General features: G+C 36.6%; 3 protein-coding genes across 4 annotated transcripts in view; all 3 read right to left on the bottom strand.

Moving 5' to 3' along the window:
• Positions 1–135: 135 nt before the first annotated feature.
• abhd14a (abhydrolase domain containing 14A) lies at positions 136–4,278 on the bottom strand. Its single transcript, XM_014006272.1, has 5 exons — positions 3,989–4,278; positions 2,904–3,184; positions 2,645–2,760; positions 2,033–2,268; positions 136–1,393 (listed from the first exon to the last, which is right to left on the bottom strand). Exons 1-5 carry the CDS (start codon positions 4,049–4,051, stop codon positions 1,202–1,204), a joined length of 888 nt encoding a protein of 295 aa, XP_013861726.1. The 5' UTR covers positions 4,052–4,278; the 3' UTR covers positions 136–1,201.
• Positions 4,279–4,842: 564 nt separating this feature from the next.
• Positions 4,843–8,864, bottom strand: hyal2b (hyaluronidase 2b). The gene is made up of 4 exons (XM_014006247.1): positions 8,696–8,864; positions 7,378–8,357; positions 7,020–7,106; positions 4,843–6,930 (listed from the first exon to the last, which is right to left on the bottom strand). Exons 2-4 carry the CDS (start codon positions 8,323–8,325, stop codon positions 6,541–6,543), a joined length of 1,425 nt encoding a protein of 474 aa, XP_013861701.1. The 5' UTR covers positions 8,326–8,357; positions 8,696–8,864; the 3' UTR covers positions 4,843–6,540.
• A 2,783-nt stretch (positions 8,865–11,647) lies between these two features.
• The window catches only part of tusc2b (tumor suppressor 2, mitochondrial calcium regulator b), a 3,108-nt gene continuing 1,423 nt past the window's right edge, over positions 11,648–13,332 (bottom strand). For both annotated transcript variants that reach the window (XM_014006304.1, XM_014006303.1), the window contains 3 exons: positions 12,817–13,061; positions 12,489–12,609; positions 11,648–12,402 (listed from right to left, as the gene is read on the bottom strand). In XM_014006304.1, the coding sequence (XP_013861758.1) occupies positions 12,337–12,402; positions 12,489–12,609; positions 12,817–12,965 (336 nt within the window). In that variant the 5' untranslated portion in view covers positions 12,966–13,061 and the 3' untranslated portion in view covers positions 11,648–12,336. The remainder of the gene's footprint in view (positions 12,403–12,488; positions 12,610–12,816; positions 13,062–13,332) is intronic.

The raw sequence follows: 13,332 nt of genomic DNA, 5'->3' as shown, positions 1-13,332 counted from the left end.
ATACATACATACATACATACATACATACATACATACATACATACATACATACATACATACATACATACATACATTTACACACACAGACACACAGTACATATAAACCCATTATGGAAAATGAAAATAATGACAAAAATAAATATTTCAGTAGTTTATTTACTATTTTTAGTGCATCAACATTAATTTCAGCTTATTCACAGCAATAAACACACAGGATAAAACTAGTGAGAAAGCAAAAAACCTGCAACTTATGCAACGTTACAATAATAAACTTYAAATGTTTAGCACACCTGCTTCAACTTGATAAGTTAACCAACCTCTTTTATTCTTAATTTCACAAACATGATGTCAACCCCAGCTTTTAAAACTCCATTTAAAAGTAAAAATGTTATGTTGAGTTCACGATCAGAACCTAACATAGCAGTGTTTTAAGGTATTAATTCTTTTTTTATAAATTATTTTCGTATTACCATGAAGTTCAATTCTCTGTAGCGCACTTAACAACAGCGCTGTCAATAAACGAGTTTGTTCCAGGAACACGTCAATAACACTTCATTTAAACAAAYGCACACAAGCATGTAGTTTCAACTGTCAGTGTCTTTCTACCTTTCAAATTAGAGAAATGAAGCCATATAATATCTACATGAACAATATTTTCAGCTCAGACTTATTTTTTTTACCTTTAAGCTGTCTCAAGCTTCTTAATTTTTATGATTGTCCAGACTTATTGCAGATATTAATTTGCGTAGATTCTCATTTTTAAAATCTGTTTTAATCTGATATTTTTCGGTATATAGACTTAGGTCAATTTAGCACAGCATGTTAGCATGAAGCAGCAGTTATTACTGGGTTAAGTTTGTCTGTCAGGTCTGAAACAAACAAAACATTATAAATACTGGCCACAGGAACATTTACATATTTACAGTTAGCTACAGTTTGCATACAATACATTATGAAATCAATTCGTACCATGTCAAAATGTGCCACTATACACTTTGCTATTTTTAACAATAAGCTAAGATGCTGAGCTAAGCCTTTTTTTTTATTTTCAGGTCAGACCATGAAACATAACAGCAACATCTGAAGAACTGACCAGTTATTATGACCACCTCTCATGTCTTCATGTGATGAGAAATACACTCTGAGCTTAGAGCAACTTTTTTTCCCTCGCATTTGTGTTCCTCTTTACTAACGACTCACGCTACACATCTTTCTTCAGTTTGTTGAGGAACCAAATCAAGCCTTGGTGAAATTCATTAGGTTTGTCCATGTAGCAGGCGTGGCGAGCTCCATCCAACTTAAGCACTTCGTGATTAGGAAGTTGTATGAGGTTCTTGTGGGACTGGGCACCCAGATTTGTGTCCAGAGCTCCAAACACAATCAGAGTGGGAGTCTGAAAAGAACACAACAGAGATGTCAGGGAGTAGGAGGGAAATTAGATTATTTAAAAAAAGGTGCAGTGTAAAGATAATTCAAATAATGTCTTACATCTTAGTTTACAAGATGCCTTGAAAAATAAAAATAAATAAGAGCATGATTGAGAACAAAAGACTTTAAAGTATAAACAAAAATATGATAAAAATCACACTTTTCTTTACATGGGGGAATTTAAAACTTAACCCTTTTATCATAACCATAATCCCTTATTCTGTACATAAGATACATTTAGGCAAATTTGTGAGATAAATGTCCTTCAATTTTCTTGCTTACTGCGTAACAACATAAAATGTTACCTAAAGGAATTCAATTAAAAAAGTCCAAAGAGAACAATTATCATGACAACAAAAATACATTAAAAAACTGATACTGTGAAAACAGGCTTGAAACTTGAAGAAAATAAACTTTTCATTAAATTTAGTATTTAAGTTGAGTTTGTCCTTGCAAGGTAATTATAATTAATCACAAACTAATTCCTTTTTGATGCCACAATTTATACAAGCCCAAAATAATTGTTCCCCTCTCATAATGGCAAAGTTTTCTTTAATAATGTTAAAGAAATTTAGCCTCATGACCATACATCCATTTCACTCACCTGAATCTTTTTGTACTGCTGCGGGGAGTAACTCCGGGTGCCGACTGGTGCTATAGGAATGAAGCCACGCAGCTGTGCGCTGTTCTTCATGAGGAAAGGGAGGGAATAATGTCCGCTCATTGAGGGGCTCAAAAGCACAGCTGCTCTGACACCCAAAGACTCCATGAACCTCGACAGAAGGTCCACCCGGCTCTGGTCAGTCTTCAGCGCCTCAGAGTCGGGTGATTTTCCATATCCTTGAAGAGGATTATTATTCATTTAGTTTCAGACACTGTTCAGTAATTAATAAAGATTGAGCAGTAAGAACATTTTCAGCCACAAGAGGGCGCTCTCAGCTCAAAAAAGCCAAGCAAACAAGCACAACAGCTGAAACATACTAGGGTCTGTATGTTTTAAAAAGAAGTAAAGCTTGAGATAACTGAGTCAATATAAAAGTCAACATTTATTACCACTCACTATTATTCTATTTTTTCATTAATCTCAAGCAAAATGTTGAAGTTCTTTATTTAATGCTTATTATTTTTAGATTAAACTTTGAGTATTGAGGAATGAATTCACTTTACATAGTTGGAACATTGTAAACAGTTCCATATAATGATTATCATCACTTACCTGGTAAATCCATCGCTAGGGCCTGATATCCATTAGCTGCCAGCAGGGCCATGGTACCCACTTCCTCCCAGGTTTTGGAGGTGAAGGCCTGGCCATGAAGAAGAACCACCTGCAGCCTTTAAAGAAACATGATTTTCTTACTCAGTATTTTAGAACTAATATAATCCAGTCATTTTTCCATGTTTTTATGTTAACAAGCTCTTGCTGAACAGTTTCTAGTTAAAATGTATTAAACAGGTCTTTTCATAAGTCAGCTCACCTGGGTAAAATTTGCTGTCCGGTTTTATCCACTGGTAAAGCCTCTCTGAAAAACAACGGAGGGTCTCCAGGTAGCTGTCCAGTGCGAATGGACACATTGATGGTCGGAGGCCCGGGGGGAGCAGGGGCCAACAGCCCCATTTTCTGAGCTGCGATGGATGGCTCCATGYTGCCCTGGCGAATGGATGGCAGCAGCAGGTACAGCAACAATGTAGCCAGCAACACCAGGCCCAAAACAACAAGACGATTACGCAAGAAATTCATTTCATCTAGACGAAAGTCCTGGAAAAACATAAATAATGCATCATGTAGTTTGCCATCATCAGTGCGTGAATGGGTGAATGTCTGTAAGTGTAAAGTGCTTTGGGGTCCAGAGGGACTTGATAAAGCACTCTATAAGTTCAGTCCATTTACCATTTATTATCATCTCAAAGCCCTTTATAATTATACAGTTGTTCTATTTTTATTTATTTTTATGTAATTACTGAAATAACCAATTATAAGACACCAGCATGAGTTGGTTTACTGTTCAGTCCTTACATAAACATGTGCTCTGATCTACATTTCGAGCTCTACCAATTGAGTTGAAAATAATATTTATTCTAGCCACATTTTCTTTTGGAACAGAAAATCCAGTTAATAACCATGCCTGTTTAAAACCTGCTATTAAAATAAATGTAAACAGTCCAATAAGCAATTTGGATAAATGGATGAAAATCCAGGTTCTATGAACAAAATATTTCATTTATATAACATGAGTTTARGCCTAATAAATGGATATGGATTGATCTGTACAGTAAAAACACAAGACTCTTCCCTTAGGTCTTGTGACACTGACATCAAAATGTCAGTGTAACTAAACAAAAGATTTGGCTATGAACACACACTATATTTTTTTAATATGATAAATTAACGACGATAAATTAGGAACCCTCCAGAATAAATGCGTTGTAGTTCATTGTGACGAACCCGAAGAACAGTAAAAATAAAATAACGTGATATCCATTATTTTAAGCTAATGGGTATCAATGCTAATGGTAGTCGTTATTTTTCAGCAAATTTCTGCTACAATACAAAAACACACACCTGCAGTGAGTAGACAACTAAAAATCCACTAAATAAAGGACGAGGCTGTATTTTGGTCTTCATGTCTTCTCCTGCATTGCTGCTTGTGTGCTAAACAAGACTTAGGCGGCTGCAGGCGCTAACTTTAGCAGGAAAAACGTACTAAAGGCGATATTCGTTTTTCCGGTAAAAACACCAGTGAGATTACAACTAATATTAAATCCGGCAAAATGAAAACGAGTGATAAAATATTCAGGCAATGAAATGTTTTAAATCCGTCAAGGTCTTCAGATAACCCTCTGTTATTATCGACATATGTTTGTTGCTTATCGGAACGTTTTCCGAGCTGCACACAACAAACCTGTACTACGTCATTTTCTCTTGAGGTCTTCAAATGAGTTTTTTCCCCCACTCCTTTTTTTTTTTTAAACATTTACTTTATAAAGTAGGCAATGGACAACAGTGCCTGCTTTTTTTGTTTCATTTAACATTTCAATTACACTGATACAATCTGTTTATTATTACAAATGTCTGTTTATCAATAATAGCTATGTTCAAAATTAAAATAGAATCATTCACTTTTTAATTTCCATTTTTTTTCTTTTCTAGGTGATATTTTGGGATTTATTTCAGAATTCCACAAATAGTCCTGTTTTAATTAGGATTGAGGTGATGTCAGGGTTAAATGCACTTAATTGATAAATGCTTATTTTATTATCAGGATGAGAAGCTTGCATTATGTCCTACTTTGCACGTCAATGTTTTTCTGAAGGCAGTTTTTGTCTTTTTGAATCATCATCAGTGCTTTTTGCCACGTTTCACAATAACACAAATACAGATATATTTCGGTTTACAAAAACAGAAAGGCAACAACCTTATATAAAAAACTCATTTATTAATAACAGTCTCTAACGTACATTGTAAATATGAAACAATAAAGATACAAACACATTTTGGCAGATAGTTTGGAACAAGAACAATACATTTTGGCAACACAAAACAACTTAAAGCTGCTTCTAAAACAGAGAAGTAGGAAAATTTGTTGYCTACAGTATGCATTAAGACAAAGTATGTCTATCACCTGATAAGAACTGAAAGAAGAGTACAGCAATTATACTAATTTCTTTTTTGACAAGATTCACAGTGGAATATATTGCAAACATAACACACTACACTGTGTGTGTCATCTTTTACAAGTTTTGGTATTATGGGAAGAGGTTCACCTTTCCAAAACAGCAACATGTAATAATGCACAATCCACTTCAAGAGAAAAGTATTTAAAGTGCAGGAAAATGAACAAGATGAATATTATACAACTAAAACAATTTCTCAAAATATATCACTTATCAAAATTCCTACTAAGGCCCTCATTTACTAGATGCTCTTTAGAAATTAAACTGCTCAGGTAGTAAAATGAATTCTGAAATGTACCTTAATAATTGTAATCAGCAGTGTCATCACCAGAAACCCTGTCAAAATAAAACAGGTTTTTATCCTTTGAGTTTTCAGTCAACTACTAATACTTTTAATTTAAACACTTATATTTTCAAAATGCTATTGCTAGTAATTTAAAAAAGCAAATAGTACAAAATGAGAAAAAAATGCATTACTGATAAATGGACCTTTGGTATTTCAAGACTAAAACAAAATTTGAACATGAAATATTTTTGAACACTATTGGACACATGAAATTAAAATTCACAGAGATTAAATATAAAAYACTGATGTGATATTACCTGAACATCAATAACGGAAACTTTTGAAATTACTATTTTTTTTCACAGTAAAATTAGAGAATATTAGTATGAAAGTAAACATTTACCTTTTTTTTATCCAGCTGTAATTTACTTTATGTACAGTTCATATAATACAAAAAAATGTTAGGTATTAATGTGAGGTTATTGTAATAAACTGAGCTATATAGTACTGAAAAAAGCCTGTAAAAACTGTAGAAAAAAGAGCCCTTTGTAGCCCCACTAAGGCACAWACCTGAATTAAATACAGAAAGGTCCACTCTTATTTTCACAAGCAAAAGATAAGAGATTTAAGGCTGCATGATTAATAATAATCTTATGGCATGATGCATTGTTTAAATTTGTAATGCTCTGGCACCCTTTAAAGGTTGATCCATCCACAAAAACACTAACGCTGCTTTAGGCCACTGTTGTGAGCAAGAAACCTAAAAACTACTATTTGGTGTGATGCACCAACAAGGACATAAATATCTTTCCAGTTTTTAAGGTTTCTGTTGTGCTATTTTTGTGTTTACCATAAGGAAATAAATACAAAAAAACCCATCAATAGATATGAGGAGATATTATTTCCAGTATAACTTTCCAGTAAACCCAACGTGCAGTTTGTTGTATAAAATAGTGATTGGTCAATACTTGTGTGCTGACAGAAAACTGTCTGTTACACAGACTCTTTAAATCCAGATCTTTAAACCTGATGCTGCCAAAGCAACACTAATTTCATTGCAAAGTTACTTCCTACATTTAAGCCCAAAAGTCTGAACTTTTCCTTTCAGTGCTGGCAGAAGCAGAAGAAAAAAGCTTTGCATTTTTTTGGTATTCTTAGTGAAGCACAAGCAGAAGTCCAAGTGGGAGTAAAAGGCAGAGAGGCCACGTTCCCAAAACAGAAGGGGCTCTATTCTGCCCTTTTTCTTTCTGCTCACAGCCGTCACCTTTATACCCAGTGTAGCACTGGCACTTGAAATGTTTACGGAAAACAAGCAGCTCGGCTTGGCCAGGCTTTCCTGTCACCTKGAACTGGCCGTTCTGACTCGTAATCCTGTGTGTCGACGCACTGAGGTGAAGATACACATCGCTGTCCACTACTTTGCGCTGACAGCGGCCGTGGAATTTACACAGCACCTGGCTGCACTGCTCCGCTGCCTTGGTCACGTTGAGGAGGTAGCGCCCCAAAGGTCCCATAAGATACTTATTCAGGGTGGTGCAGCTGGTCTGCAGGAAAGACAAGGAGAAATTAATCCTAAAGCACTGAATGGCAGCCTGTTCAGCATCAGGTGAGATGAGTAGATATCCATTCTTACATTGCTCGCGTAGGAAGTGTCTCCCCATAAGATTACACCTGCAGCTCCAAGTGCAACACTCTCACCAATGGTGTACACCAAATCTGTCTAAAAGATAGACACAAATAGTTCAGGTGAGTAACAGAAAAATAATCACACATATAGTCCATATTACATTTAATATCCAATACAGTTTACAGCTAGTTTAATAACCCTCATCAAAAAGTATTTCATTTTAATCTGGTAAGTAGAGATTTACTAACTCCCGCCCAGACACAAACACACGGTTTTCTGCAAAAGATGTGTCACCCCTCATTTTCTGAAATTCTGAATTAGGTTTGTGAAATTTCGAATGAACAAACTGTAACCACCAACTAACCTCAGTCAAAAGGGTCATCTCACTGTTGTAAGTTGGTCGAGTATAAACAAAAACAGGACGCGCTAATCCACCGCCAACAGACGCGAGGCGCATCGCCTCCTGCAACCTGTTCCGAACAAACAGGCGGCCGTAATCTGTAGATTTCAGAACGGAACCCATGTATATTGACGGGAAGAATGCTGTGCACTCCATCCACAACCAGTCCAGCTGATTGTTGCGGTTCACCTCCACAGGAGGACAGCGGCCTGTGTAGTTTTTCAGCCCAGCTTTGTAGTCATGGTTGTAACAATCTGGAAACAGGTAGAAGCCCCACAGCTGATTTGGTCTCAGATTCTTGGCAAGTTTCAGGGTCTCCTGCATGAACTTGCGAGCCGACAGCTCAAATTCCTGTTGTGCGACTTTCATCACTTGATCTGGGGTCCATTTAGGGTTCTTTTTGGCTACCAGTTCACGCGATTTACTTCTGTATATATCTTTGGAGTCCCAGTTTCGGATCCACAATGGACGCCAGTCCTCCCAGTCAATAACAGACAAACCTTTTGCCTTAGGGTTTGGTATGTACTTGTCTAATCCTGCAGGCATCTTTTCATAATGCTGCGTGAGACTGGCAAGCTGTGGAAGGCCTCCATTCACTGCAGTGCCTCCAGGCTCATAATAGGGATACAATCCAAGGCGTTCCTTATAGAACATTGTGAGATTCTGGCGGACAAAGCCCTCATTGGGGGTGGCCACAATGTCAAACTGTTTTAAAGAGAAAGTAACACCATGTCGTGTCCCACATTCCTGTGTTGGAGCGTTCCACACAAGAAGAACTGGCTTCTGGGAATATAAAGGCCATCTTGTCTGCTTTGAATCTGCTGAGCACACGACAGTCCACCGTGTGAACAGAGTCAGGAACAACCAGAACAGCTGGACAGCTGTGGTGAGGTGGAATACCGCCTCCATCATGGCAGACACTGCTCACCTTCACTCCTATATCTCTACAAGAAGAAAAGAAAATGTTTTGTGAAATTCGGCTCAAAATAAATAAACAACTTCAAACATCTCCATTCAAATAATTTTCCAATTCACAAGAAATGTGTAGCTTGAATTTTAAACAGCTTTAACAAACTTCTCAACTTAGGTTATACATTTATATAAAAAAGTTTATCATATTTAGTCAACTCAGTAGCATTAGACCTCTTTTTGAATTAAGTTATATTAGCTTTTTTAGCAGATGCAGAAAAAATAAGCTACTTTAGCCACATTAGCTCAAAAGTTTCATTGAAACTAGCTGTGATGCTAAACAACGGGTTTTCTCCTTCCTTCTCGGTCTGACCTGTTCTTTTGTCGCCAAAAATAAGGAGTAAAACCGTCAGATAAGTTAAATTTCCACTGCCCAGCCATGAGAAAAAGACCACTCGCTTCTCGCTTAATCCATTTCCACTGTTATKAAACATCTGCTGCTTGACAAACCGTGTTAGCGTTGTTAGCAGCCACATAGCAGGGCTGCTGAAGGTTGGGTAACAACAGACCAGCGCATTCATTGCATCGGAGGGGGGTATTTAAAAGGTTATTTTGCTGTATATCTTTGTTTGTATGGGTGTTTTTGGAACAATTTTTATAGTATCTTTTACTAAATTCTTAGCTTTAATAAAAATAGGGTTACATGAATATTTAAAGTAAAATTTAATTTTTTAAGTGACCACAAACACCCCCGCGACAGAACACCCAAATAGTTTGTTCCAGACGCGTTTTTTTTATCTTCATTTAGTCCTGCCACATTTATAATTAGTWAAAAGTGTAATGATAAGGGTAATTTGTTCCAAGTTCTGACAAAAGCAACAATAGTTCCATCCATATTAAGTTTATATAAATGTTTGTGTAAATATTTGAAAGAAAATTGTTTTTATGGGTAAATTATTTTTGGTATCACATGAATGACTAAAACAGGACTGTGTTTACAAAAMCTTAACAGTAGATTGATTTATTAAAATGATCAGTTATGACTTGTTTTTGAAGCTTTAGATAATTTTTCAGAGCTTTAGTTGTCATTCAAGGTTTTTTACTAAAAATGTTCCTCCATCATTTTAAATGTAAATAAGAAAGCATGAAATTTACTAAAGCAAGAACATTATTAAAGACTTTTTAAAAAAAATCATTGTTACCCAAATGTAATTATGTAGTCAGACGTAATTATTTATAAACCACTTGTTAAAACTATAAGAACTATGCAGAAGTATGCCGGCTCTGCAGTCAGCTACAGCTTTGTTTATTTGGTTTTTGTAGCCTTTTTGTGAAAAATCACATGTTTTGTATGTTAATATATAGATTGAGGATCAGTTCTGATTATGTTTCTCACCAGTTGTATGCTCCTCTTCAACTGTTTGATGAAATTCAGTCCAAGGGGTAATTTATCATCTGAACGCTCTCTAGTGAAGTTGTCTGGTCAGAAGCAGCTCATTCTGTCCTGAAACACAGCACCAACAGCTGTTTAAATATCCAGGACGCTCCTCCTCTGTCTGGCCTCTTCCTTACATGTGTACAAGGAAAATACTGACTTGATACTTTTACTGACTTTTACTTTTAACAAAAAGAGTACAAGTGCACCTCTTTTAATTCTAAAGTATTTACAAAGAAGTAAAACATTTGCACCTTTGGTCTTTGTTATAGTTTGTAAAGTTAGATGAAGACAAATTGGAATTCATTACATTGTGCCATTTTTAACTTTACCAAAATGCAGTAAAACTCAATGTAAACCACAAACCCTTAAAGTCCTCTGTGTAGCAAAGATGTCAGGCTTAAAAGTATCAAACCATGTTTGAAGAAAACAAACACCTCATTACAGCTGTCAAGCACGGTGGTGGAAGTGTGATGACTTGAGCTTGTGCTGCAGTCAGAAGATCTTGGTTCCTTTCAGTCAAGTGACAAACTCCTTCTGGTACCAAAGCATTTTAAAGTCAAATGTGAGGCCATCTGTCCAACAGCTGAAGCTTGAACAGACTCCCACAGAGCAGATCATTTACAGAATGACTGAAGGAACTGCTTTTCTGTTTGACCATATATGGGTAGTTCCTCAATCTTTATTGCTAAATTTGGCTCCTGTATCATAAGATGTCATTCTTTTTTTCACACATTGCTGACATATTTTGTATTGTGAAATTTGTCACGTTTTGTTCATTTATGAGGGAGTTTTTGTCTATCTTTACAACCTGGTAAGATCATCATACGTATATTTAATACAGGCCTTTTTAYATGGACTATATCGTGTATTTGACACCTTTGATTTGGATTTGATTTTGCTTCTGAAAATTTAACTAAATAATTGCCTCAGTCAGCACTGTAATACACTCAGTAAACAGTACAAGCCAATAAAGTATGAAGCAGCTTTGTTATATAGGCAATTTCAAAATAAGAGTACGTAAAATAAGAGGCGAACAAGACTTGTATTTTCATTCAGGTATATTGGGAAGAGAGCAAATGTGTTAGAACGTGTTTATTCTATGAGGAATTTAAGCAAATAATCTCTAAAAATTGAGTTTTTCGACCTAAACTTAATTTTGGATGTGTTCAAAAAGCAGTTTAAAAACGCAAACATTTCTGTATTAAGCACCAGGGCTATCTTTGAATTAAACCTTGTTTTGTGACTCCATATCTTAAAGTACTGTATGTCCATACGTTGGTCAGCAAAACGACAGGATGGGCGGACTGCTGAGTTCCTCTTTTTCTCCCCTCAAGACAGCGGTTCATGCCTGTTATTCCAGCTTTGTAAAAATAAACTTCAAGCCACTGGATGGCCACGCATCCCCCAGACCATAAAAGCACCAACAGAAGTTAAACAAACAAAGGACCTTAAAATAATTTTGTAGAAGCAATAATGTGGAGTTGGTCTTAGTCAGACCTCTTCATCCTCTAAGGAGAGCAATATCAGTCAGATTTGAGGAGCTCTCTGCTCCCACGGTGAGAAGATGACCTTCTCTGGGTGTATTAAAAGATGCTCATCTACACAGAGGTTTGTCTTTGCAATTTCCTCCACAGATCGTTTGTTGAGCATCGAAAACATTTCCCCAAAATCCTGACTTCTTTGTTATTATTATTGAAGATTAAATGATAAATGTGAGTTTGACAAATAAAAGTGCTGGACCTCCAATAATTCACAATTTAGCTTAGACTACTTGAATTGTTATTTTTTAATCTCCATCAAATCGTTATGAAGTAAATAAAACAAATTCTTAAGTAAACGCACTTTAAAACTCCTACTGGCATGTACAAATGAAACAAAGGGTCACCATTTGAATTTGTAATTAAAAAAAATTGCTTTAATAAATTAAATGGGAAACACATTACGCCCAAGCAGCAAAGAAAACAACAGGATCTTGCTGCTGTTCTGTCTGCATGTGAGCGAAGTCACTGAAACAAGTCTTTCAAACTTTAGATGATTTTAATCCACTGTAGATCTTCGGGGCTTCTGATTGTCAACTCCATAGGCTACTGCCTACAAGCTGATCCTGCTTCATGCATTAAAGCAAGTCAAAACAATGACAAAACTTAAAGTGTGCGCAGACAGATTCCTCATTTTACGTACAACCATAACAAACAGACAAAGTATTGGTTATATTTTTAAACTCACTGAGTTCATTGATTCATACCAGAAAATAATCTGCAGCAGAACAATTTAGAAATCTTTCAGGTGTCACTCTGTGTCTGCACACGTTCACACTGACATGCACACAAACCACGATCTCTAGAAACCGGGAGGGTTTGTTTTGTTTTCCACATCCCTCCTGGTGGCCTACCCTGTGTCTCGCTGCACACAAGCCAAACCCAGATCACATGCAGAGACTTGGTGCTCGACGCTTCAGCCGTTCCACACAGGAGCATCAGAGAAATCAAGAGATCACACTTTTTAACGTTGATTCTGGCTTCCATCTGCGAGTGGGGGAAACCACAAGGCCGAGGTGACACAGTGGCTTCTGTCAGTCAGGATTCCCAGAGGATAACTGGGAAGTCTACATGGATACACGGGTGGTCCAGCTTTATAATTCCCTGGAATGACACATGAGAAACTTCAATGATTTGGACTGACCAGCAAAGTGTGGTGATGAGTTTCTCTTCAACATGGGTTTGCTCACCTGAGGTGTCAAGTTTTTCTGTATCCTCTTCAGCTTGGCCTTTTTACGTCCGTTTTTTGTCACAATTGTCTCCTCGTAGAACTCGTGGGCCAAGTCACCGTCTTCATCGAAGAACATAGAGCTGCAGCATAAATGAATAAACAAAAGTGATTCCAATGCAAATCTTGTATTGTTAAACTACAGTTGGTTAATCAGAGTGTTGCATCTGTTTTGTGCAAGTTTATGAAAGTGTATGAAGTTGCAACAATGTGGTAAGATGGTTCAAGAGGTTAACAATATATAACCCTGTTATAATTCATGCTAATGTTTATACTAAATTCACATTTACCTTCGTCTGGTTAACACAAAAGGTGTTGCACCTGGGAAGCTTCGCGCTCTCGTCAGCGACTGCTCGTTCCCATCTTTGGATGGCTCTTCCCCACTACCTGAGCCAGAAAACGGCCAAAATCCTTTGGATTTGGAGCCACTACCCCCCATCTTCAGCTACAGCACATTATTTTCCTGAATCACACGATGTCCAGTGGTGATACAGTGTTACTGTACTAAATAATGGGACTCTTAGTGAAGGATATCCTGCGGACAAAAAGAGGGACATGGAGAGGAAAAACTGTGTCATTTCAAGCATTCAAGTTTACCCGATAAAATCATTTTGAAACATTTTCTAAAGCAAAACTTGAACAGTAAAACACTAAAAAACAGATCTTGTGTTCAGCAGTTTGATCTTCAATCCTGTGTTGTGTGTAACTGTTGTGCAGACTTTTTGTTACTATATAAAAACATTTTATAGATTTATTATTATGATTGTGTGTGTGTGTGTGTGTGTGTGTGTGTGTGTGTGTGTGTG

Source organism: Austrofundulus limnaeus, unplaced genomic scaffold, assembly GCF_001266775.1.
Source record: "Austrofundulus limnaeus strain Quisiro unplaced genomic scaffold, Austrofundulus_limnaeus-1.0 Scaffold35, whole genome shotgun sequence".
Classification (NCBI taxonomy): domain Eukaryota; kingdom Metazoa; phylum Chordata; class Actinopteri; order Cyprinodontiformes; family Rivulidae; genus Austrofundulus; species Austrofundulus limnaeus.
Note: the sequence above shows the minus strand (reverse complement) of the source record. Positions and strands in the feature narration are given on the sequence as shown.